At 48.0% G+C, this 22,842-nt stretch overlaps 1 protein-coding gene and 1 long non-coding RNA gene across 2 annotated transcripts in view; both read left to right on the top strand.

Moving 5' to 3' along the window:
• LOC142047075 (uncharacterized) overlaps nt 1–22,842 on the top strand; it is a 381,985-nt gene that overhangs the window by 33,730 nt on the left and 325,413 nt on the right. The gene's annotated exons all lie outside the window — the stretch shown is intronic.
• Nucleotides 18,051–22,842, top strand: part of ERI3 (ERI1 exoribonuclease family member 3) — a 149,258-nt gene continuing 144,466 nt past the window's right edge. The window contains exon 1 of the mRNA XM_075067562.1: nt 18,051–18,349. Coding sequence (XP_074923663.1) covers nt 18,098–18,349 — 252 coding nt within the window. The 5' untranslated portion in view covers nt 18,051–18,097. The remainder of the gene's footprint in view (nt 18,350–22,842) is intronic.

The raw sequence follows: 22,842 nt of genomic DNA, 5'->3' as shown, positions 1-22,842 counted from the left end.
GTTGCTTCAGTGATACCTATCCGAGCGTGGGCAGCTGGGCCAACGCCACTGCATCGTTCCAGGCACCAGCTCTGAAGCAGCACCCCGCCGCAGCAGCCCAGAGTCAAGGGGCAAATACCATTACCATGCTACCCTTACTCATGTTGTGGCTGCTTGTTTCAGGATGAGCAGCTTGCGAGTGTAGCAGCGGTCGACTGATGGGCCCAGCTCTGAAGGCAGTCCGCAGAAGTGAGAGTGGCAGGCCACACCACTGCCAATCCTTAATTCTGCGCTGCTGCGTGGTGTGGTTCTGACCTTTCAGACTGGCTCCCGGGCAACCAGCTGCTGCCTCTCAGCTGGCCAGCTCTGGAAGGCAGCACAAACAGAAAGTAAGCGTGCAAGCCCACCAAGCCTTCCGACATTGATGCACATGTTGGCTTGATGCTTGGGTGTGCGCTGCCGTTCAGAGTGGGTCCGAGCAACAGCTGGTGCTTCTCAGTGCCCACTGCGAGGCAGCTGGCGCAAGAGGTGGCAAATGCCACACCCGCCAATGTCCTTACGTCTGCGCTGCTCTGGCGGAGTGGCTTGCTTCAGAGCTTGGGCTCCAGGCCAGCAGCTGCCTGCTCTCCAGCTCGCCAGCTCAGAACGCAGCACTCCGCAGCAGCAGCGCAGAAATAAGAGGTAGCAGTACTGCAACCCCCCCCGCTATTCCCCAACTCCTTTTTGTAGTCAGGATCTACAATTACAACCACACCATGAAAGTTCAGACTTAACACCTACAATTTGAATTTATATTTTAATAATTCTATGGAACATGAAATTTGACAAAATGGACTGCGAATTAGAGCCCTTAACTCTGCGGCCTAGCAGTGATGGCAAGGCCACCGAGCAGGGGGACTTTGGGGCCCCCAATTTGCCTACCATCAGCCCCGCAGGGGCACACACGAGAGTTTTCGGGCTCTGAAGCGAGGGCCCCTTCACTTATTGCTCTGACGGGACCCGGGGGAAAATCTCGCGGGCCCGGGCCCGGGCTTTGGTCTTCCGTCCCGGTTTCAACTGCGGGGCCCTTCCGCTCGGAGGCGGAGGACCCCCCCCATGCGAATTTACCGCTTGAAGCGGGATCGCGCCAAGCAGCCAGGATCTTTCTGGTGTAAGTCACGGCGGTGGGCCTTCCGTTCCAGAACCGCAGCAGTGCTGAAGACCCGCGGGGGGCCCCCCACACGCGGAATTTTATAGCAGACAGGACCCAAGCCGTGCTATATCAAGTGGAGGTCCTGTTTCGTGCTTAAGTTGCAGCGTTAGGCCCTGCCGCAGGTTTCAGTGGCACTGTGTTTGTGGTGAGCGGTCCCAGAACGGAAGGACCCCACCGCCCGAATTACGCAAAGTGTGAGGGCACCCCCGCCACCGAAGAACCCGGCCCCTGGAATCCTTCTGGGCGTGGCCTGAGTGACGGAGGGTAGGGGTGTCACGTCCCATCCGTGTGATGTAGGGAAAAGGGGAGGGGGCAGCATAAAGTTATCTAAGCTTAGAGTCAGACAGATGAAGTATCTAATTGTTCAATATGATATTCCTATCATATTATATATAATCACAGCTGTTGTACTTGCATTCTGCTGCAACATTCACAAGCCTCCAACGACTAGTCTGCATTAGGTACCCAGGGGAGGACAGACAGCATCTTTCAGTTAGTTTAGCTGAGACTATTGACTTGTAATACAAACATTAGCAGCAATTGGTGCTACGCTTATGACGTTAGTGAAAGGAGGATGAGTCCATGTGAGAAGAGTGTCCGAAAATCTCACAAACAGGCTCTGCACTTTTGACAAAAGTGAATCCCGCGGCCAAAGCCTCTCCAAGCATGGCTTTGCTGGACCAGATTGGGTATGTGTTGTGATGGAATGGGTATGTGGATCCATAGCATTTGCGTCATATAGTTGGTTAAAGATTGTACAGAAGAAAAGGCAGGAATTATGTGACGGTTTGTGTTGGCGTTTCGTTTAAAACTCGCGACAGTGAAGGGCATGGGCATGGTTGCCACGGCAGAAAGAAGAGCTGCGTTAAAGCAGTAGGGAAGACGAGTGCTCAGGGACCATTACTATTTCCAGTATTCTAATAAAGATTGAATAGGTCTTAGGTTCCTTTAATCCTCAAAGGACTGAGGCAAACCCCAGCCACACTGTGAGTGTGCCAACGTCTCACAACTTTTAGGGTGAGTCTCGCCATATTTTGGTGCTTTTTCTCTCTTTTCCCCGCTGGAGCTTGGGGCGAGAGGGGAGATTTTGTCGTTAAGCGTCCTAACCCTCCTGGTGAGAGAAAGAAAAGTTTGAAACCCTAAAAGCTCAAGGACCGAAGCAAGAGAGAGAATGGAATTATAAATTCAAAGTCTTCATGGTTGTCTGACCGATGCGGCGTTGGCCCCCATATGCACCCCATACATGGAGCCAGCGACCCAAAGCTGGGGTCCACTGTTCCTGGTCATCGCGCCATTTCCCGCCCCCCATGGCTTTTGGGACCTGATTCCTGGCATTCATGCCCACACTCACCCACGGGACACTGTCTCCCTGCCCCCCAGGCCCGATTTCGCTGGCATTGCCCCATCACCGCCACTGGACCTGCCCCACTGTCCCCCAGGACCCCGATTCCTGGCCATTCGGCCCCACAGTTGCCCACGGGGGCCTTCGCCCACTGCCCGCCTGGACTCCAATTCTGGCATTTGGCCCCGAACATGCCAATGACTGCCCCACTGCCCCCAGGACCCCGATTCCTGCCCATCGCACAATTGCCACGGGGCTCGCATGCCAGCTATGCCCGCCGGGACTCCGATTCCTGGCCATTGCCCCACACTTGCCCCGGGTACTGCCCCACTGCCCACCAGGGAACCTGATTCCTGGCCATCCGGACCCACACCGCCCACGGGCCTGGCCCCACTGCCCCTCATGGCCAGGGACATCGATTCCTGGCATTGCGGCCCCCACACTGCCCACGGACCTGCCCCACTGCACCTCCATTGGCCGGGACCACATTCCCCAGGCTATTGCCCCAGCACACCACTGAGGACCTGCCCCACTGCCCCACCATCGCGGGACCCGATTCCTGGCCATCGGTCCCCATCATGTGCACGGGGCCTGCCCACTGCCGCCGAGACTGCCAATGCCTGGCATTGGCCCCACACCCTGCACAGGACCTGCCCCACTGCCCCCCGATGTCCTGATTTCCTGGCCATTGGCCCCACACTGCCCATGGGACCTGCCCCACGTTGCCTCCATGCCGGGACCCCATATTCCTCAGCTAGTTTGGCCCCTGCCACCCACGAGGACCTGCCCCCTGCCGCCCATGGCGGGCCCGTATTCCTGGCCATTGGCCACATCGTCCCACAGGACCTGGCCGCCATTGGCCGGGACCGATTCTTGGTCTATCAGCCCCACAGTACTCAACGGACCTTGCGCCCACTGTGCCCCCAGAGCCCCGTTCTGGCATCGCCCCACACCATTCACAGGACTGTTTCCCATGGCCGGGACCCGATTCCTGGCCATCGGCCCGACACCGGCCCAGCACCTGCCCACTGCCCTGGACCCTGATTGTCTGGCCATCGGCCCCACCACCAGCGCGGACTGCCCACCCATAAAGATGGCGCGGACCCCGATCCTGCCATCGGCCCACCACACTCACGGGACCTGCCCCCATGGGCCGGGACCCGATTCCTGGCTCGTGCCCACACCACCCGCCAGGACCTTGCCCACTGCCCCAGGACCCGTTCCTGAGCCATCGCCGCACACCGCCAGGACTGCCCCACTGCCCCCAGGCCGGGCGCGCGCCTGCCCGCCCCCCAGCAAGGCTGGGCTGCGCTTGCGCCCCCAAGCGGAGCGTCGAGCCTCGGTCCCCGCCGCCGCCTTGCCCCAGCCGCGCGCGCCTGCCGGGGGCCATCGGGAGACAGGCCAGATTTGCCACGCGGCGCGCGGCCCCCGGTGCCAGCCGCTCCGCGCGCCTGCGTCCGGGTCGGCGGGGAGGATAGCCCGCCCCCCGGCGGCGGGCGGCGAGCTGGCGGTTTGCCGGCCGGGGCTGCCGCTCAGAACGGGCTTCGGGTGGTCAGAAGTGCGCGGGGTGAGTCGCTGGTTGGGGATCGTGGATGCCGAGTCTTGGGGAGGGCTGCCGCTGCCCCCGCTAGTAAACACCCCGACAGGCCCGGGGGCGGAGGGCCGCGCGCGCGGGGCGGGGCCCAGGGGCGGCGGGCCTGGCGGGGGAGGGGCTGCACTGGCGGGGGGGGCAGGCAGGCCGGCCTGGCGGAGGCGGACGGGGCGGGGCCCCGCGGCTGGGCTGGGGCTGCCCTGGGGAGGGCTGGATGCAGCGCAGGGGGCGGCCACGGTTTCTGATGCAGGAGGCAGGAGAGTGGGGCTGGCGGCTGCGGGGGGCAGGAGGGGGCTGGCGGTGCGGTGGGTAGCAGGAGAGGGGCTGGGCTGACTGCGGGAGGCAGGAGAGGGGGCTGGTAGGCTGCGGGGGGCGAGGGGGCTGGGCGGGTGGGGGGCAGGAGATGGGGGATGGGCGGGCTGCGGGGAGGAGAGGGGGCTGGGATGGCTGCGGGGGCAGGAGAGGGGGGATGGGCTGGGCTGCGGGGCAGGGAGGGGGCTAGGGGTGGGGGGCAGAGAGTGGGGGCTGGAGCTGGCTAGCGGGGAGGAGGGGGAGGCTGGGGATGGCTGCGGGGGGCAGCGAGGAGGGGGGCTGGGTGGTCTGCGGGGGCAGGAGAGGGGCTGGGCTGGCTGCGGGTGGCAGGGAGGGGCTGGGCGGGTGCGGGGGCAGGAGAGGGGCTTGGGCGGGCTGCGGGAGCAGGAGAGGGGTGGCGGGGTGAGGGCAGGAGGGGCTGGGCGGGTGCGGACGCGGACGAGGGGTGGGCGGGATGCGGGGGGCAGCGGAGGGGCTGGGCGGGTGCGGGGCAGGAGAGGGGGTGGGCGGGCTGCGGGGGGGAGGGAGGGGGGCTGGCTGCGGGGGGCAGGAGGGGGGGTGGGGGGCTGGGGAGGAGGAGGGGGGTGGGCTGGCTGCGGGGGGCAGAGAGGGGGCTGAGGCTGGCTGCGGGTGGGGCAGGAGAGGGGGGTGGGTGGGCTTGCGGGGCAGGAAGAGGGCTGGGTGGACTGCGGGGGCGGGGGGGTGGGCAGGGTGCCGGGGCAGGAGAGGGTGGGGGGTGGCGGGGAGGAGAGGGCTGGGCGGGTGCGGGGGGGAGGGGGCTGCGGAGCATGCGGGGCAGGAGGGGGGTGGCGGGCTGCGGGCAGACGATGGGGTGGGCGGTGCGGGGTAGGAGAGGGGGGCTGGGCGGGCTGCGGGGGGTATCTCAGGCTGGCGGAGAGGGGGGTGAGCCGGGTCTTCCCCGTGGCTCAGACCGGCGCTGGGAAGTTAGCGGCAGCAGTGGGCAGAGCTGTGAAAGCAGCGGAGTCCTGGGGCACCTGACAGACTAACTCGTATTGGGGCACGAGCTCTCGGGGGTGAATACCCACTTCAGACACGCGTCATTCACTCCCGAAAGCTCCTGCTCCAGTACGTCTGTCAGGTCCCCAGGACTCTGCTGCTTTTACAATCCAGAGGAACACGGCTCCCCTCTGATACCTGACGCTGTGCAGAACTGGGCGTTCTAGCTCTGTCTTCAGTATTTCATCCCCTGTGTGGCCCCGCTTCTAGTAAGGAAGGAAGGAAAGAAACTCTGAATCTGGTTACGGAAGAGGGGGCCAGCATTGTGGCCCAGTGACTTTCACCGTGTTTCAGTTCTGGGTTAAGTTGGGCCTCTGCTCCCTGGGCTGTTGCTTGTTCTTCAGTAGAACTATTCAGAGTGTGGCTCTTGTGGTCACTCCCCAAAATTGTGGTCTGATTTTGATAAACTACTGTTAAGTCTTTGGGCAGCAGAAAGGGTGGAGGTAGCTCAGTGGTTTGAGCATTGGCCAGCTAGACCCAGAGTTGTGAGTTCAATCCTTGAGGGGGCCATTTAGGGAACTGGGGTAAAAATCTGTCTGGGGATTGGTCCTGCTTTGAGTAGGGGGTTGGACTAGATGATCTCCTGAGGTCCCTTCCAACCCTGGTCCTCTGTGATTCTAAGTTGATTGCCCACTCAACTGACTTAAACAAGGCAAGAAATATTAATAGGGATTTTGGAAATTCTTTTTGGGGTCTGAAGGTTCTGGAAGGGAATGAATGAGGGAGTCAATAGTTTGACATGAGATTACACTGATTGCACATCTGAGTGTGAAAGAGCTTGAAACTCAGGAGTGAATTTGAGAGAGTTGAGAAATAGAGTGTGTTTACTTGTTGTGTGACTGGTCACAGGAGTGTCTCCTCTCTCCCTTTTCTTGCTACTGTAGTGTCACAGGTGTTTCTCTTAAACATTATGAACAGAGGTTGTGCCTTTTTCCTGATTCTCTGCTGTAAGCCTTGTGCCTGGTAGCTTTACATGTCAATGAGGCATTATTAGGAAATTAATCCAATGTAGACTTGGGTTTCTCTTATTTCTTGGACTTCTGGTTTTAGAAATAGAGTGGATTGATTCAGACTGTGACTGGCTTGCCAACTACAAAACCAGTTTCTCCTCCCTTGGTTTTCACATCTCAACTGCTAGAACAGGGCTTCAGCCTCCCTGATTGAACTAACCTCGTTATCTCTAGCTTGCCTGCTTATATATACCTGCCCCTGGAAATTTCCACTATGTGCATCTGACGAAGTGGGTATTCACCCACGAAAGCTCACGCTCCAAAGCGTCTGTTAGTCTATAAGGTGCCACAGGATTCTTTGCTGCTTTTAGTGGATTGATGGCTTCAGTTTAGTCCGATCTGTGATATTCTTTAGGCCACAGCGCAAAGGCCTGGTCTGATTGGTTAGATTGTGCCATATCTCAGCTCAGAAGAGATAAAGAAGGCTTTAATCAAATGCTTTGGGTGTGATATTTCTAAAAGGACTTGGTTCTGTCAGACACTGTAAGCTGCCCATTTTGAATGGTAACTTAAGGTACTTAATAGTTTTGGTGCTCTGTGCAATACCGTGGAGTTTCATAGCACTTTCACTGTAAACTTGGCAATATAAGATTTCACACCAAGAATGGTTTCTTCTTAAATAAACTATGTGTTAGAAATCCAAATGGTTACTCTTCAGGGTGGAGGTGGGTGGTGGAAGTGACTTCAGATGTACTTTTGTACCTTAAATTGTTAAGTTTGGGGTTGGTTCTCTGTAACTGAAACTTTGCAGGCTGTTAATTTATACTGTAGATGAAATGCTTCTATTGTTCTCGAGAGGCCTTTTTCATGGCAGTTTCTTCTCTGAAGCATAGGTTGCTCTGCGTACAATAACATGTGTGCACGCATTCGTAAAAAAGCTTCATACGTGCATGTAGCCAGACTTGATTCTCACCAAAAGTAAGAAGACCGACTGCATTAAAAAGAAAATGCTAATTAGTTTGGACACTAAACAAAGAAGTCCCTGAAGAAGTGTACACAGATTGAGATGACCTTTACTTCCATAGTTTTGAATGAAAGATATTTAGCTGGAACTTGATTCCTTTAGGAGGATTGCTACAATGCCTGTCTTGTTTTGGCTGTGTTACTTTTAGTAGGTATTGAATTTTTCCTTTTTTTAATCTAGGAAATAAAGTTTTGAAAGACATTTGGCATGTAAATTTCTTGCACTTGCACTTCCTCTGTTTTGATCTAATAATAACTTTTGCATGAACTGCACTGAACCTGTACAGCATATGGGAATGGTGATTCATGAACTAAATCTGAATGGGAATGGACACCATAAACTATATTCATAAGAGGCCATTGGTGACTACTAAACAAATATACATATTTCCGAGCCTGCTATTGGGTGAGAAGGACACACAGTTGCTGCAGATGGTGGTCCTGGAGAAGCGCAATAGAAGATGCCTTCTGTTGGTTCTGAACCATTTTCCCCAGCTGAGGGTGCTGTGATACTTTGGGGAGTGGGGTGCAGTTTTGTAGATGAGAGGTAAAACTGAGGTCTCTGACCATTTTAGTCACTAAATATTCTCTGAGACTTTTTTTTAAACCTAAGAATAGAGTGGTTAATGATAGTGGCCAGATTCCAACTGAGTAATTGCATTGTGTCTCAGAATCTCTCCTGCATTTTCAGTTGGATAAGGATTCTTCACTTCCTGTCCTAAATCTCTTGGCAGTATAACTACGTACTGTTAGTGTTGCTGTTTTTACCCTAGAGGTGGCTGGATTTCATTGCCTGTGGAAACTCTCTGTGCAGTACCTCTATCCCTTGCCTGGATTTTTTTCCAGGATTATTGTGAATTTGTGTGGTTTCACAAAATCTGGTTTACCTGCCTTCTTGAAGTATCTTCCGGCCCTTATGACCTTCAGATTCTGCAGAAAGCAAACTTTCTTTAAAAATGTCTAGACCTTATGATTGTATAGAGAATGACTCAAATGTGAACTAAATAGAAAATAATGCAGAATTATCAACACCAAACTGTAGACAGCATTAAACAGTTGAGGTGTAAACCATCCTGTACATCTCAGCTGAGTGTTAACTCTTGAGCCTGACAGTAACAGAGCCAGATATTCAAATCATTTAGCTACACAACTGTACCCGATTTGCATCACAGCAGTTGTGTGCGCAAATCAGATAATCACATCTGCCAGGTACCATATAACCAAAGTGCAAAAAGACACAGTCCTAAAAGTGCCTGGTATTTTTACTTTCCGCTGAATTAAGCTGTGTGTAACAGCAACTCTGCTAACTCCATTGCACTTAGGTGAGAGCTCAGCTGTGGACTGAGAGTTGCATGTGGCCTTAAATTATAAACCCAGCCCAAGGACCGCAATTAAAAATCTAACTTGGCCCTTTCCACAGAACACACTGAGGCCATCTGATGAAGGCACTATACCAGGTACCAAATATATTCTTCCACTGTAGCTTTACAGTCTGTCTACTCATGCACTTCAGGTTTTTTTCCTCTCTCTACTTTCTCACTAAGGGGCAGTCCTGCTGTCCTTCCATGTGCAGAACTCCCGCAGATCTCAGCATGAGATCCATTTGTGTAGCCACTGCCGCTCTTGGGGAAAATTGAAAAATACAGTAAAATCTGTTTTAAGAGACCACTCAAGGAGCTAACAAAAGTTGGCTGCCTAGCAGAGTTGGCCTTGGAGCAGAATTGTATCTTGTATCTTTGGGAAATACTTCGGGAACAGCCCTGAGATAAGTGGTCTGGTGAGAGCTGCATCTTGATTAGGTTTCCCTGCAGTGTCAAGTAAGCTGTGATACCTGTTTCATTCCCGGCACACCGATTATCCGTGCGTTAGCCGTAGGAAGTTCTTTTCTTAATTTTGCTCCTCCTCCTCCTCAGTCCCTGTGATCTCACAAGACATTGTCTCTGTGACATCACTATGGAAACAGTTCTGATGGTCTATGCAGTGGTTTGGCATGGCGTATCTCTAAAGGAATGTGGGAGGAGCAGGGTGGTTAGATAGGAGAAAGCTTCCCTACTCATGGAATTCCCTCCCTGTTTTAGTCACTCCTGTCCTTCACATCCCTCTTTAACTCACTTCGCTCAAAATGCCTACACATAGTGAGTCAACAATGGTATTTTCTTTCAGTTGAACTATCAATATGTGCACATGTCTGAAATGAGTAACCACATGATCTCCCTGGAATAACCCTCATCCTCTCCACTGTTCTTCTCATTTGTGTCCCATCCAATTGTAGATTGTAAGGTTTTGGGAACGGGGGAAGGGCTAAGCACAGTCTTGAGGATCTGTAAAGATGGATAGTTCAATAGTCAATTGTATTGGTGACAAGTAACAAATAGGAACAATACACAGACATTTCAGGGAGTGCTTTGGGAAACTTCTAATGTAACTTTCCCAGAATGTGGGTTTGCTACAAACAAACCCAACCAAAAACCAAAGGAATTAAACTAGGAAAATATATTGAACTAATGGTAAAAGGATATTGTCAGATGAATTGATTAAACCAGTTTACCTGGTTTTCTAACACCACTTTAAATCATTACAACTTTTAGAATACTATGTTAATGTGTTTTTATTTATTTACCCTTTTTAAAATAAGTTTAAACAATGCTGCTAGACTCACTAGTTTTTGTTTCTAGTCATTAATTTTCTGGCTCTCAGGCCATGCCAAAGTGCTGTGATGTTTGGGTTGCAAACACTGCAAGAAAAGACTTAGTATTTAAAAAAACCGTAAAGTTCACTTTTCTTTTTAAAAAAAGTCATGGACATGTAAGCTTCAGTCTGATAGAAACGTCTGTACCAAATCTAAACGTGGGCCCATGTTTGGTCTGAAAGTGTCCTGTTAAATGCTGACTAAAGTGTGACCATTCTTGGACTCTATAAGTCTGGGCTGCTGTTGCTGCCTTAATGCTAGGGTTTGCTTGTTCTTAGAGCGTGTCTTCCCCCTTCTCCCAATTTGAGGCTACATTATCACTCCAGACTGTCAGCCTGAACAGTGAATGTGTCTGCTCTTGGGCAGAAAGCAGGCTGTTGAATTATCTGACTGTCTCATTTTGTCCTTGTATGATTTTGATTTGTTTTAATTAGTAAAATTTAAATATTAGTATTATGCACAAAGAACCGGTAAAGCTAAGATTCATAGACTAATTTGTGTCTCTGTGCACAAATTAGTTACAGGCATGAATGCCATTCATCCTACAAACCACAAGGCGTACATACATATGCAATGCATTTATTTGTGGAATGAGGTCTCATACTTCTTCTACTAGTGGAGAAAGTTGCTTAAAGTGCCCTGATCACTTCATGACTGGCACTGGTTGTTAATTTCCCATCCCTCTAGTGCAGGGGTTCCCATACTGTGGTATGTGTACCCCTGGGGGTACAGGAGACATCTCTGGGGGATACACAATTTTTCCCATGTAATGGTGGATATTATTTATTAATTTTATTTACTGCATTTTCATAATAGGCCACTCGGATGAAGCTTTGAAACTCTGAGAATTTGTTTTATAAAATACAGGAGTTAATTTATTTCAACATGTACCAACGAGAACACAGAGACACTGACGTATCATAGAATATCAGGGTTGGAAGGGACCTCAGGAGGTATCTAGTCCAACCCCCTGCTCAAAGCAGGACCAATTCCCAACTAAATCATCCCAGCCAGGGCTTTGTCAAGCCTGACCTTAAAAACCTCTAAGGAAGGAGATTCCACCACCTCCCTAGGTAACCCATTCCAGTGCTTCCACTACCTCCTAGTGAAAAGGTTTTCCTAATATCCAACTTAAACCTTCCCACTGCAACTTTGAGACCATTACTCCTTGTTCTGTCATCTGCTCACACTGAGATCAGTCTAGATCCATCCTCTTTGGAACCCCTTTCAGGTAAGTTGAAAGCAGCTATCAAATCCCCCCTCATTCTTTTCTTCTGCAGACTAAACAATCCCAGTTCCCTCAGCCTCTCCTCATAAGTCGTGTGCTCCAGCCCCCTAATCATTTTGTTGCTCTCACTGGATTCTCACAATTTTTCCTCATCCTTCTTGTAGTGTGGGGCCCAAAACTGGACACAGTACTCCACATCAGGCTCACCAATGTCAAATAGAGGGGAATGAACACATCCGCTCGATCTGCTGGCAAGTGCCCCATACTTATACAGCCCAAAATGCCATTAGCCTTCTTGCAAACAAGGGCACACTGTTGACAATATCCAGCTTCTCGTCCACTGTAACCCCTAGGTCCTTTTCTGCAGAACTGCTGCCTAGCCCATTCGGTCCTAGTCTGTAACAGTGCATGGAATTCTTCCGCCCTAAGTGCAGGACTCTGCACTTGTCCTTGTTGAACCTCATCAGATTTCTTTTGGCCCAATCCTCTAATTTGTCTAGGTCCCTCTGTATTCTATCCTTACCCTCTAGCGTATCTACCACTCCTCCAAGTTTAGTGTCATCTGCAAACTTGCTGAGAGTGCAGTCCACGCCATCCTCCCGATAATTAATGAAGATATTGAACAAAACCAACCCTTGGGGCACTCCACTTGAAACCAGCTGCCAACTGGATATGGAGCTGTTGATCACTACCCGTTAAGCCTGATGATCTAGCCAGCTTTCTATCCACCTTATAGTCCAATCATTCAGCCCATAGTTCTTTAACTTGCTGGCAAGAATACTGTGGAAGACCGTATCAAAAGCTTTGCTAAAGTCAAGGAATAACACATCCACTACTTTCCCCTCATCCACAGACCCAGTTATCTCCTCATAGAAGGCAATTAGGTTAATCAGGCATGACTTGCCCTTGGTGAATCCATGCTGACTGTTCCTGTTCACTTTCCTCTCCTCTAAGTGCTTCAGAATTGAAAAGAAGGGATCTTGAAAGGTCATTGAGTCCAGCCCCCTGCCTTCACTAGCAGCACCAAATACTGATTTTTGTCCCAGATCCCCAAGTAGCCCCCTCAAGGATTGAACTCACAACTCTGGGTTTAGCAGGCCAATGCTCAAACCACTGAGCTATCCCTCCCCTCCAATCACCGTGCAGTGCGGGCTCAGTTGCCCAGTCTGAGTTCAGAATTTAGGGTTTTTTCCCAGTTGTATAGGTCCCGCAATAACTATCTGTACTTAACGGTGAAATATGTACAGATGGCTAAAGACAGGTAGTGTTAAAAAGAACACACACACTATCCATGATGAGAGGGGTAGGTGTACGCGGGCAGCTGGTAGATTTGGAATGGGGTATGCAATAGGAGAAATTCGGAATCTCTGCTCAGGGGTTCTCACAACAAATTTTTTGGTGACCTCAGAGTGTAGCCACCAAGTCTTGCTGGTGGCTGCTCTGGCAGTTTTTCCTAGAATACTTTAGGAAAAACGAATAAATATGCACATGCACACATCCAAATTGTAATTTATTTACATAGGATTTTTTTATTTTGCAGACTCAGTAATTAAAAAAAAAAAAGTAGTGCAGTCGTCTCTCTTCTTTACTGGACCTAACAGAATAGAAACACAAATAAGGTGCTGTGCACATTCTTGTGTTTTTTGTTGTTGTTTCTTTTTCTTTTTTGGTTGCTTTTTTTAGTCTTACTAGCAAGTAAGTCTGCTGCTGTGAAAAGTGATCCTTGTATGTTAATACACCTCTACCTGTCCTTGGGAGCCAAAAAAATCTTACTGTGTTATCGGTGAAACCGTGTTATATTGAACTTGCTTTGATCCACCGGAGTGCGCAGCCCTGCCTCCCCCGCCCCCCAGCACTGCTTTACCGCATTATATCCAAATTCATATTATATCAGGTGGTGTTATATCAAGGTAGCAGTGTATCACTTGTCACAACCTCCCTGCTAGCTGCTAAGTCTGCTGTGAAAAGTGATATTAACAAACATACAAATATCACTTTTCACAGCAGACTTACTCAGCCCAGGGACAAATTAAGCCCTGGATAGGGAGATGGTAGGGAGGCAGTGGGGGGCCAGAGGTCATGGAGGAAATGAATAGGGGGCCAGGAGAGGCAGTAGAGGCCAGCTGTGATGGGGGGGCAACCCCGGGACCCCAGGGCTGAAGCATGACCCCACTGCCCCGAGCAAGTGGGGAACTCACTGGCTACCTACTCCTCCAGCATTTGTGTCTCTGTGGGAGGGGGTGGGGCGTAGGGCCCACTCCCAGCTGGTGGCCCCAGGGTAGGGGCCCCTGCTTCCCCCACCCCCCAGTCTCCACCCAGGAGGCTGTGGCCGCGAGAAAAGCCCCTGGTGGCCGCATGCAAGAGTGCTGCTCTAGTGGATGCTTGTGGTTCCCAAAAAGCAGTTCTCTCCGATTCATTTCTCTTGAGACCTGAAGTGAGAGGCATCAGTGCAAATTCTTCTCTGTACAGTTAATGAGGCATCTGGCAGCCAAGCCCATACAGCTGGTGCTTGCCTGGCTTTTGCCTTTCCTTACTTTCTAGAGCTGAGCTGTGGTGCTTTGCCATCATTCACATGGCACACCGATGTGGAAGAAACCTGACTGGTCTGGGTTTGCCCCATGCTATTCTGGAGGCAGAGTAACTGCAGGTCAGACTAACTTCCAGGATTTCGTAAGCAATAGTTACTGGTTACAGCAAATGAAGTCGTGTGACATACAGTAATACACAGCCTATAAAACTAATGTTATCTCCCAGCTCTAACCCCCTGCAGGTGGATATTTCCCATATTAATGGGAGTTACGAATGTAAATGCTATAACTTTTTCCTGTGTCTGTGTACAATCTGTCAGCATACTTCATGAAGTCCAGCCATAGTTTACAATCCCAGGACAGTTAATGTATATATCTGTATAAGGAATTGTAGCTGGATAATATGAAACATTAAACTGGTTGGACTGAGTGCCAGATGTGGCAGTCGACATGGAGATTATAATCTGTCCCTGTGTGCATGAAATACATTTATCACACTTCATTTGGGTTTGGAAATTGAATCATTCAACACGTAAATTGATCAGGGTAGTGTAGGGCTTGTATTTCTTTTTAAAGCTGTGTTTTGACTGAGTATCTGCATTGCTGTGTGTTGGAATAAATATTGGATAATTAGTAGTGTCTTTCATCTTCTGTCGTAGCCACAAATGCTTTACACAGGTTTTAATAAATAGCATCTGCTCACCAGCTCCCTACTGCTGTGAGACACTCTGAACTCGCCGAGGAAGACGTTACAGTCTCTTCCCAAAATACCTGGAAGTCTAGAGTAGAGACTGGCTAATATTATAGTTCAGACTTCACTTGCCGAAAAAGCAGAGAGCAAAAGTTTGCTATTGGATTGTTCCTAGTCACGTGCTGCCTGTCCAGGGGATTAGCAAAATGTCCCCTTGCATGCTTCTGTTCAGTGCTGAGCTGTATCTGCACAGTAATATATATTAGAGAAATACTGGTCTTACCTAGCCATATATATTATGTTAGTGGATGTATTTGATTTAAGGGGCTATTGTCTGACTGCCTCCCCAACTTCAGTTGTATTTTTTCCCTTTTCAGAGTAGGTTAAATCATAGAATTATAGAAATGTAGGACAGGCAGGAAGCGCCTTCAAAGTCATTAAATCCAAGTAAACTTAGATCATCCCTGACAGGTGTTTGTCCAACCTGTTCTTAAAAATCTCCAGTGATGGGGATTCCACAGCCTCCCCAGGAAACTATTCCAGAGCTAACCTACTCTGAGAAAGTTTTTCCTAATATCTAACCTAAATCTCCCTTGCTGCAGGTGAAGCCATCCTTTCTTGTCCTATCTGCAGTGGACATGGAGAACAATTGGTCAGTGTCATCTTTATAACAGCCCCAGGGCCAGTGCAAGGATGTTTTGCGCCCTAGGCGAAACTTCCACCTTGCGCCCGCCCTGAGGGCCCCCCCATGGCAGCTCCCCCCCTCCGTCCTGAGGCACCTCCCCGTCCCAACTCACCCCTGCTCCGCCTCCTCCCCGAGTACGCCGTGGCTGCTTCACTTCTCCCACTTCCCAGGCTTGCGGTGCCTAAGCTGATTGGTGCCGCAAGCCTGGGAGGCGGGAGAAGTGAAGCAGCTACGGCGTGCTCGGGGAGGAGGCGGGGCAGGGGTGAGCTGGGGCGGGGAGTTCCCCTGCGTGCCGCCCCCCCCCTTACTTGCTACAGGCGGCCCTCCCTGCGCTCCCCTGCCCCAGCTCCCTCCACCTAAATGCTGGCGGCGACTGCGGCGGCCAAAAATCCGGCCGCTGCGGTTGCTGCTGAAGAAAATGGCATCCTCCAAATCCTAGCACCCCAGGTGACCACCTTGGTTGCCTAAATGGTTGCACCGGCCCTGAGCAGCCCTTAACATATTTGAAGACTGTGATCAAGTCCCCCCTCAGCTCAGTTTTCTTTTCTAAAGACCAGTCTTCGCCACAACAAATTATTAGCGGCTTTATTCCAAGATGTTTTATCTGCTCTGATAGACCTTCAGCTCCACAGCTGACAGCTTTGAAGATCTTAAGCATAAATATCTGTTATCCAGGATAGGTTAGATGTGAATGGAAGTGATTTCTATTCGGCTGTAATTAATCTATTAATGGCAATAAAAGTACGAGATGGATAAGTGATAGGTCTTGTTGAACACCTTTAGGATAAATACAACGTTAGGCTTGCAGGGCAGCTCTTTATTATGGTTTTATAACTGAGGTTTTTAGTTTTCCAGGCGACTTTTGCTCGCAATGCTGCTTTAATAAAATATACAACCCCAAAAAACGAAAGCCAGGAGATATGAGTTTATGCCGCGAAAGTCAGACTGCAGGAAGTGACTCGGTATTAAACCTCCTCAGTCTCTGATTTCCACTTGTGATATGCATGTGTGTTTCTTTAACACAAAATCCTTCTAAGGGAAGGTTACAAAATGTGTATTTACCTAATGCACATGACCTGCTCAGCTGCAATTATCTCCTAATCTGGTCTTTCTGAGTTTCTCTGGGTCTCTCAGGTAAATACAGCTTTAGCTGTTCTTCAAGGCATATTACCTCATTAAGTGTGTATTTTGGCACGTGCATTATTTACCTGATAGACTAACAGATACACAGAAACTGTTGCTGTCTGTGCAAATAACTATGGTGGTGGTCATGAATGATCGTCCTCTGGTTTCTTTGAGGCAGTTTTTATTTTGTTGTGTAAATCTGGCTACTTGTCATCTCCACCAAGAGCTGCTTCCTGCCCTCCGTGCAGGTGCTGGAGGCATTGTGTGTACACCCAGGGGAGTCTGCCCTTAGTTCCGCTGCAGTAAGAAACTAAACAAAAGCAAGACATGTATCCCTTCGTGCATGGAAGGAAGGAAGCCTGTACTGTTCCCAGCTCCCAGCGTCTAGACACCTGCTGTCCTGTGTCTTCTAAGCAGTCCTGTGTCTTCTATCCATTCTAGCTTGTGAGCTCCTTGGAAGCATGGACTGCGACTCCCTATATGTGCTGTGTAGACTGGGAACTGTGTGCTCAGAACAGCGGTGGTACAGGCAGTGACACCAGTGTTGCCCCATCGCTGGCTTGGCCCTGCCTGTAGGGGCTGAACTGAGTTCAGTCTCCATGCTTGGTCGCTGGCCTAGGGGCTAGATGTGGTGGGTTTTGGGGTGATTGAGATCCACCTCCTAGGAACCAGATTTCAAATAAAGCACTGAAAGGCCATATAGCAAATACTGACCTGGGCTGCTTTGAACCGGCATGCTAGAGTTGGAAGACTCTGTTACCTGTGCCTGACCCATGCATTCCTGGAGAACAGCATTTTTTTCTTTCTTCCTTTCTTTCTTTCTTTTTTTTTTTAAAGAAATCATTTGAAACTTCTTCCTCTCCCCTCCGCCACCAAAAAACCCAGATGCCAAAGGGTCACATTATGGATGAGTGATCTGTAAAACTACCACGAAGTTTTTAAGTCCTAAGAGTATAAATAAAAAATAAAAGTGGGTGGGATTTTCATAGGGGCGAGGGAGGAATGAATTAAACTTAATCAGTTTGGATTTTGTTGGAAGGAAAATTGACCCCTTGAATGTCAACATTTTAGATCATTTCTCCCCTACCTCCTCTGCCCTCCTTCACCCTGAAAAACCCCCACTGAGCACGAGATTGTGTGTGGCACCTGAACCCTGTTGAGAGCAACCAGGCAGGATGTCCTGTGGAAGCATGTTATCGAGAGGCTGACATACGGGGTGAGAGGGGAAGAAAAACTGACTAATGTGTGGGGAGTGGAATTGGCTCTAGCTGGGGGGCTTGGGGCCAAGCGGATGGTATCTGCACATGTCTCATTGTGCCTGACTCCTGTTGTGTGCAACTTCTGTTACCAGTGTACATGAATCAAGAGACTAAGGGTCTTTCCACAGACTTCAGTGAGCTTTGCATCAGACCCCTAAGTCCCTAAGCAATCTATATAGTGTTCTGTAGCATGCAGACGCCTGATCGGGCCCCTGGAGCGGTGACTGTGGTGTCTCTGCCTCTTAATGTAGAGCTATTCACAGCGGTTAATTTCTAGGTTGCTAGTGGGTCTAGACGCTGTCTAGTATATTTGCAATAGGTCACGGTATTGCCTGGGTTTTTCAGTGGGACCTTTCATCTAAAGGCCACAAGAGTGTCTGTTACAAAATGGCTAGGTTGAGGAGATGGCAATAGAAGTGAGATGTGTGTGCATTAGTAACACAAGCCCCTCTCTCTTTCTAAGTTTCAGATGCCTCTGGATGTTCAATGATAGCACTCTTCCATACTGGAGCAGCAAAGATTCCTCCAACCTTACTTCCAAGGGTGAGACAAGCTCTGTGCTCCCACCGCCTACTTTGCTTTCTCCAGGGGTGCGGCTCCACCTTAAACAGGAAACTGGCGTCCCACGGCTTTGGCGCGTCCATGGCAGCAATGTCATCCTTCCCTCCACAGAGATATCACTACTTTTTAGTGTTGGATTTTGAGGCCACTTGTGACAAACCACAGATTCATCCTCAGGTAAATACCCAGCCCCTTTTATTCTTCCTTTGCAAACTGCTGCCTCCACCCTGTGAAGTGGGATGCAGTGTCTGTCCCTTCACATCCTGACCAACAGCTCTGAGGTTTACCCCATGCCCTCCCAGTTCTATGCACGCTTCCTCAGCAGCTGTTATCGGCCCAAGTCGTTTCTGATGAGCAGTATGAGGCATTTCTGCCCTTTAAAATGTCCATCTGCAGCACTGCCAACTTATCAGTCCAAGGGAATGAAACCAGAGACCTTGGCCTCCATCAAGACAGCGTTGAAAAGACATTTGTTGTCTGAGAAACTTTACCTGTCTTAGGCCTTAAATGCTTCTCACCTCTCTGGCTTGGGGATGGATTGAGCTGGTATTAGCTGGGAACAATGTATTATTGGCACACTCCAGACCGCCTCATCCATTTCTGCAGGAGAAACATGTTTCTAGCCTATAAAGTTGTGAAGGAAGCAGTCTGGATGTGAACGTATGCAGGGCTTCTTGTTGGAGTCCGCAGGTCTTTAGTCATAATAGCTTTGAAAGGTGTGAACTTTCCCAGGCTTGTCTTATCTGGGTGTTTAACTCTGAAGTCCAACGATAATCAAATAATTAAAACAGAAACCTCCAGCTACACTGAGATTTTGGGTGCATCTTGAGAGTGCCACTTGCAGTTTCTCACCCCTGAAACTAAAACCGGATGTAGACCTCTCCACATGTCTTCTGCAAATGGCTGTTTCCTTGACAGTGGAATGCAAAATTAATGAATGACTATATTTTCAATAGGGCTATCAAGAGATTAAAAATTAATTGCGTGATTAATTGCACTGTTAAAGAATAATAGAATGGCATTTATTTAAATATTTTTGGATGTTTTCTACATTTTCCAATATATTGATTTTGATTACCCCACAGAGTACAATGCTCACTTTATATTATCTTTTATTACAAATATTTGCACAGTAAAAAACAAAAGAAAAAGTATTTTGCAGTTCACCTAATACAAGTACTGTAGTGAAATCTGTTTATCAAGAAAGTTGAACTTACAAATATAGAATTATGTACAAAAAACCCCCTGCATTCAAAAATAAAACTGTGTAAAATTTTAGAGCCTACAAGTCCACTTAGTCCTACTTCTTGTTCAGCCAATTGCTCAGGCAAACAAGTTTGTTTACATTTGCAGGAGATAATGGTGCCCGCTTCTTGTTCACAGTGTCACCTGAAAGTGAGAACAGACGTTTGCATGACACTATTGTAGCTGGTGTCTAAAGATATTTACATGCCAGATACAGTTAAAGATTCATTTGTCCCCTTCATGCTTCAACCACCCTTCCAGAAGACATGTGTCCATGCTGATGGCGGGTTCTGCTCGATCACGATCCAAAGCAGAGTGCACTGATGCATGTTCATTTTCATCATCTGAGTTAGATGCCAGCAACAGAAGGTTGATTTTCTTTTTTGGTGGTTCAGTTCTGTAATTTCCGCATTAAGAGTGTTGCTCTTTTAAGGCTTCTGAAAGCATGCTCCACACCTCGTCTCTCAGATTTTGGAAGGCACTTCAGATTCTTAAACCCTGGGTCAAATGTTGTAGCTATATTTAGAAATCTCACATTGATACCTTCTTTGTATTTTGTCAGATCTGCAGTGTTCTTAAAACAAACAGCATGTGCTGGGTCATCATCCGAGACTGGTATAACATGAAATATATTGAAAAATACGGGTAAAACAGAACAGGAGACATACAATTCTTCTCCAAGGAGTTCAGTCACAAATATAATTAATGCATTTTTTTTTTTTTAAACGAGAATCGTCAGCATGGAAGCGTGTCCTTGGGAATGGTGGCCAAAGCATGGAGAGGCATATCAATGTTTAGCGTACCTGGCATGTAAGTACCTTGCAATGCCAGCTACAAAAGTGCCATGCAAACGCCTGTTCTCGCTTTCAGGTAACATTGTAAATAAGAAGCAGGCAACATTATCTCCCGTTAATGTAAACAAACTTGTTTGTCTTAGCGATTGGTTGAAGAAAGAGTAAGACTGAGTGGACTTGTAGGCTCTAAAGTTTTACACTGCTTTGTTTTTTTCAGTGCAGTTATGTAACAAAAAAAATTCTACATTTGTAAGTTGCACTTTTATGATAGAGCTTGCACTTCAGTAGTTGTATGCGGTGAATTGAAAAGTACTATTTCTTTATCATTTTTACAGTGCAAGTGTGTGTAATATTAATATAAGGTGAGCCCTGTACACTTTGTATTTTGTATTTTAATTGAAATTAATATATTTGAAAATGTAGAAAACATCCAAAATATTTAATAAATTTCTATTGGTATTTTATTGTTTAACAGTGCGATTAAAAATGTGATTAACTTATTAATCGTGATTAAAATCTCAATATTTTTGACTTAATCACATGAGTTTACTATAGTTAATCAACAGCCCTAATTTTCAATCATTAACATAAGAACAACCATACTGGGTCAGACCTATGGTCCATCTAGCCCAGTATCCTGCTTTTGAATAATGGAGGGTGCCAGATGCTTCAGAGGGTATGAACAGAGCAGGCAGTCATTGAGAGATCCATCCCCTGTGGCCCATTCCCAGCGTCTGGCAAACAGATGTTAGGGACACCCAGAGCATGAGCTTGTACCCTGACCACCTTGGCTAATAGCCATTGATGGACCTATCTTCCATGAACTTTTCTAATTCTTTTTTGAACCTTGTTATAGTTTTGGCCTTCACAAAATCCCCTGGCAAGGAGTTCCACAGGTTGATTGTGCATTGTGTGAAAAGTACTTTCTTTTCTTTGTTTTAAACCTGCTGTCTATTAATTTAATTCACATACCCCGATTCTTGTGTTATGTGAAGGGGTAAATAACACTTCCTTATTCACTTTCTCCACACTAGTCACGATTTTATAGACCTTTGTCATTTCCCCCCTTAGTCGTCTCTTTTCCAAGCTGAAAAGTCCTAGTCTTTTTTATATCTCCTCATATGGAACGTGTTCCAGACCCTTAATCATTTTGTTGCCCTTCTCAGTACCTTTTCCATTTCTAATATATCTTTTTGGAGGTGGCTACGAGAACTGTACTCAGAATTCAAGGTTCGGGCAGATCTTGAATACGTATAATGATGGTATGATATTTTCTGTCTTATCATCTGCCCTTTTCTGAACGTTCTGTTTGCTTTTATGCCTGCTGGTGCACACTGAGTGGATGTTTTCAGAGAACTATCCACAATGACTCCAAGATCTCTTTTTTGAGTGGTGACGGCTAATTTAGACCCCATCATTTTGTATGGATAGTTGGGATTATGTGTTTCCAATGTGCATTACTTTGCATTTATTAACATCAAATTTCATCTGCCATTTTTTTTGCCCGGTCACCCAGTTTGTGAGATCCCTTTATAACTCCTCACAGTCTGCTCTGAACTTATTTATCTTGAGTGGTTTTGTATCATCTGCAAATTTTGCCACTTCACTGTTTACCCCTTTTTCCAGATCATTTATAAATATGTTGAATAGAACTGGTCCCAGTACAGACCCCTGGGGGACAGCACTATTCACCTTTCCATTGTGAAAACCGACCATTTATTTTCTGCCCTTTTTTTCCTGTCTTTTAACTAGTTACTGATCCATGAGAGGCCCTTCCCTCTTATCTCATGGCACTTACTTTGCTTAAGAGCCTTTGGTGAGCGACTTTGTCAAAGGTTTTCTGAAAGTCCAAATACACTAGATAACCCTTGTCCACATGTTTGATCCTCTCAAAGAATTCTAATAAATTGGTGAGGCATGATTTCCCTTTATAAAAGCAATATTGACTTTTCCCCCACAAATCGTGTTCATTTATGTTTATGATAATTCTGTTCTTTATTATAGTTTCATCTAGTTTGGCTGGTACTGAAGTTAGGCTTACCAGCCTGTAATTGTCAGGATCACTTCCGGAGACATTAGCTATCCTCCAGTCATCTGGTCCAGGGGCTGATTGAAGTGATAGATTACATACCACAGTTAGTAATTCTGCCATTTCATATTTGAGTTCCTTCAGAACTCTTGACTGATTACCATCTGGTCCTGGCAACTTATTACTATTTCACTTTATCACTTTGTTCCAAACCACCTCTCTTGACACCTTAATCTGAGGCAGTTCTTCAGAGTTTACATCTGAAATTAATTGCTTGGGTGTGAGACTCTCTCTCACATCCTCTGCAGTGAAGACTGATGCAAAGAATTTATTTAGCTCTCTGAAATGTCCCTATCTTATTTGAGTGCTTCTTTAGCACCTCAATTGTCCAGTGGCCCGTTGACTGTTTGGCAGGCTTCCTGCTTCTGATGTACTTAAAACATTTTTTTTTAGTTAGTTTTTGAATCTTTTGCTACCTGTTCTTCAAGTTCTTTTTTTGGTCTGTCTAATTATACTTTTACACTCAACTTGCCAGAATTTATCAGTGTGGATCTTGGATTTCTGTTTTTATTGAGTATTTTTATGTACCCAGGGCCCAGCGT

Source organism: Chelonoidis abingdonii, chromosome 7, assembly GCF_003597395.2.
Source record: "Chelonoidis abingdonii isolate Lonesome George chromosome 7, CheloAbing_2.0, whole genome shotgun sequence".
Lineage (NCBI taxonomy): Eukaryota > Metazoa > Chordata > Testudines > Testudinidae > Chelonoidis > Chelonoidis abingdonii.
The sequence above is the reverse complement of the archived record's forward strand: the minus strand, read 5'-3'. Positions and strand labels throughout refer to the sequence as shown.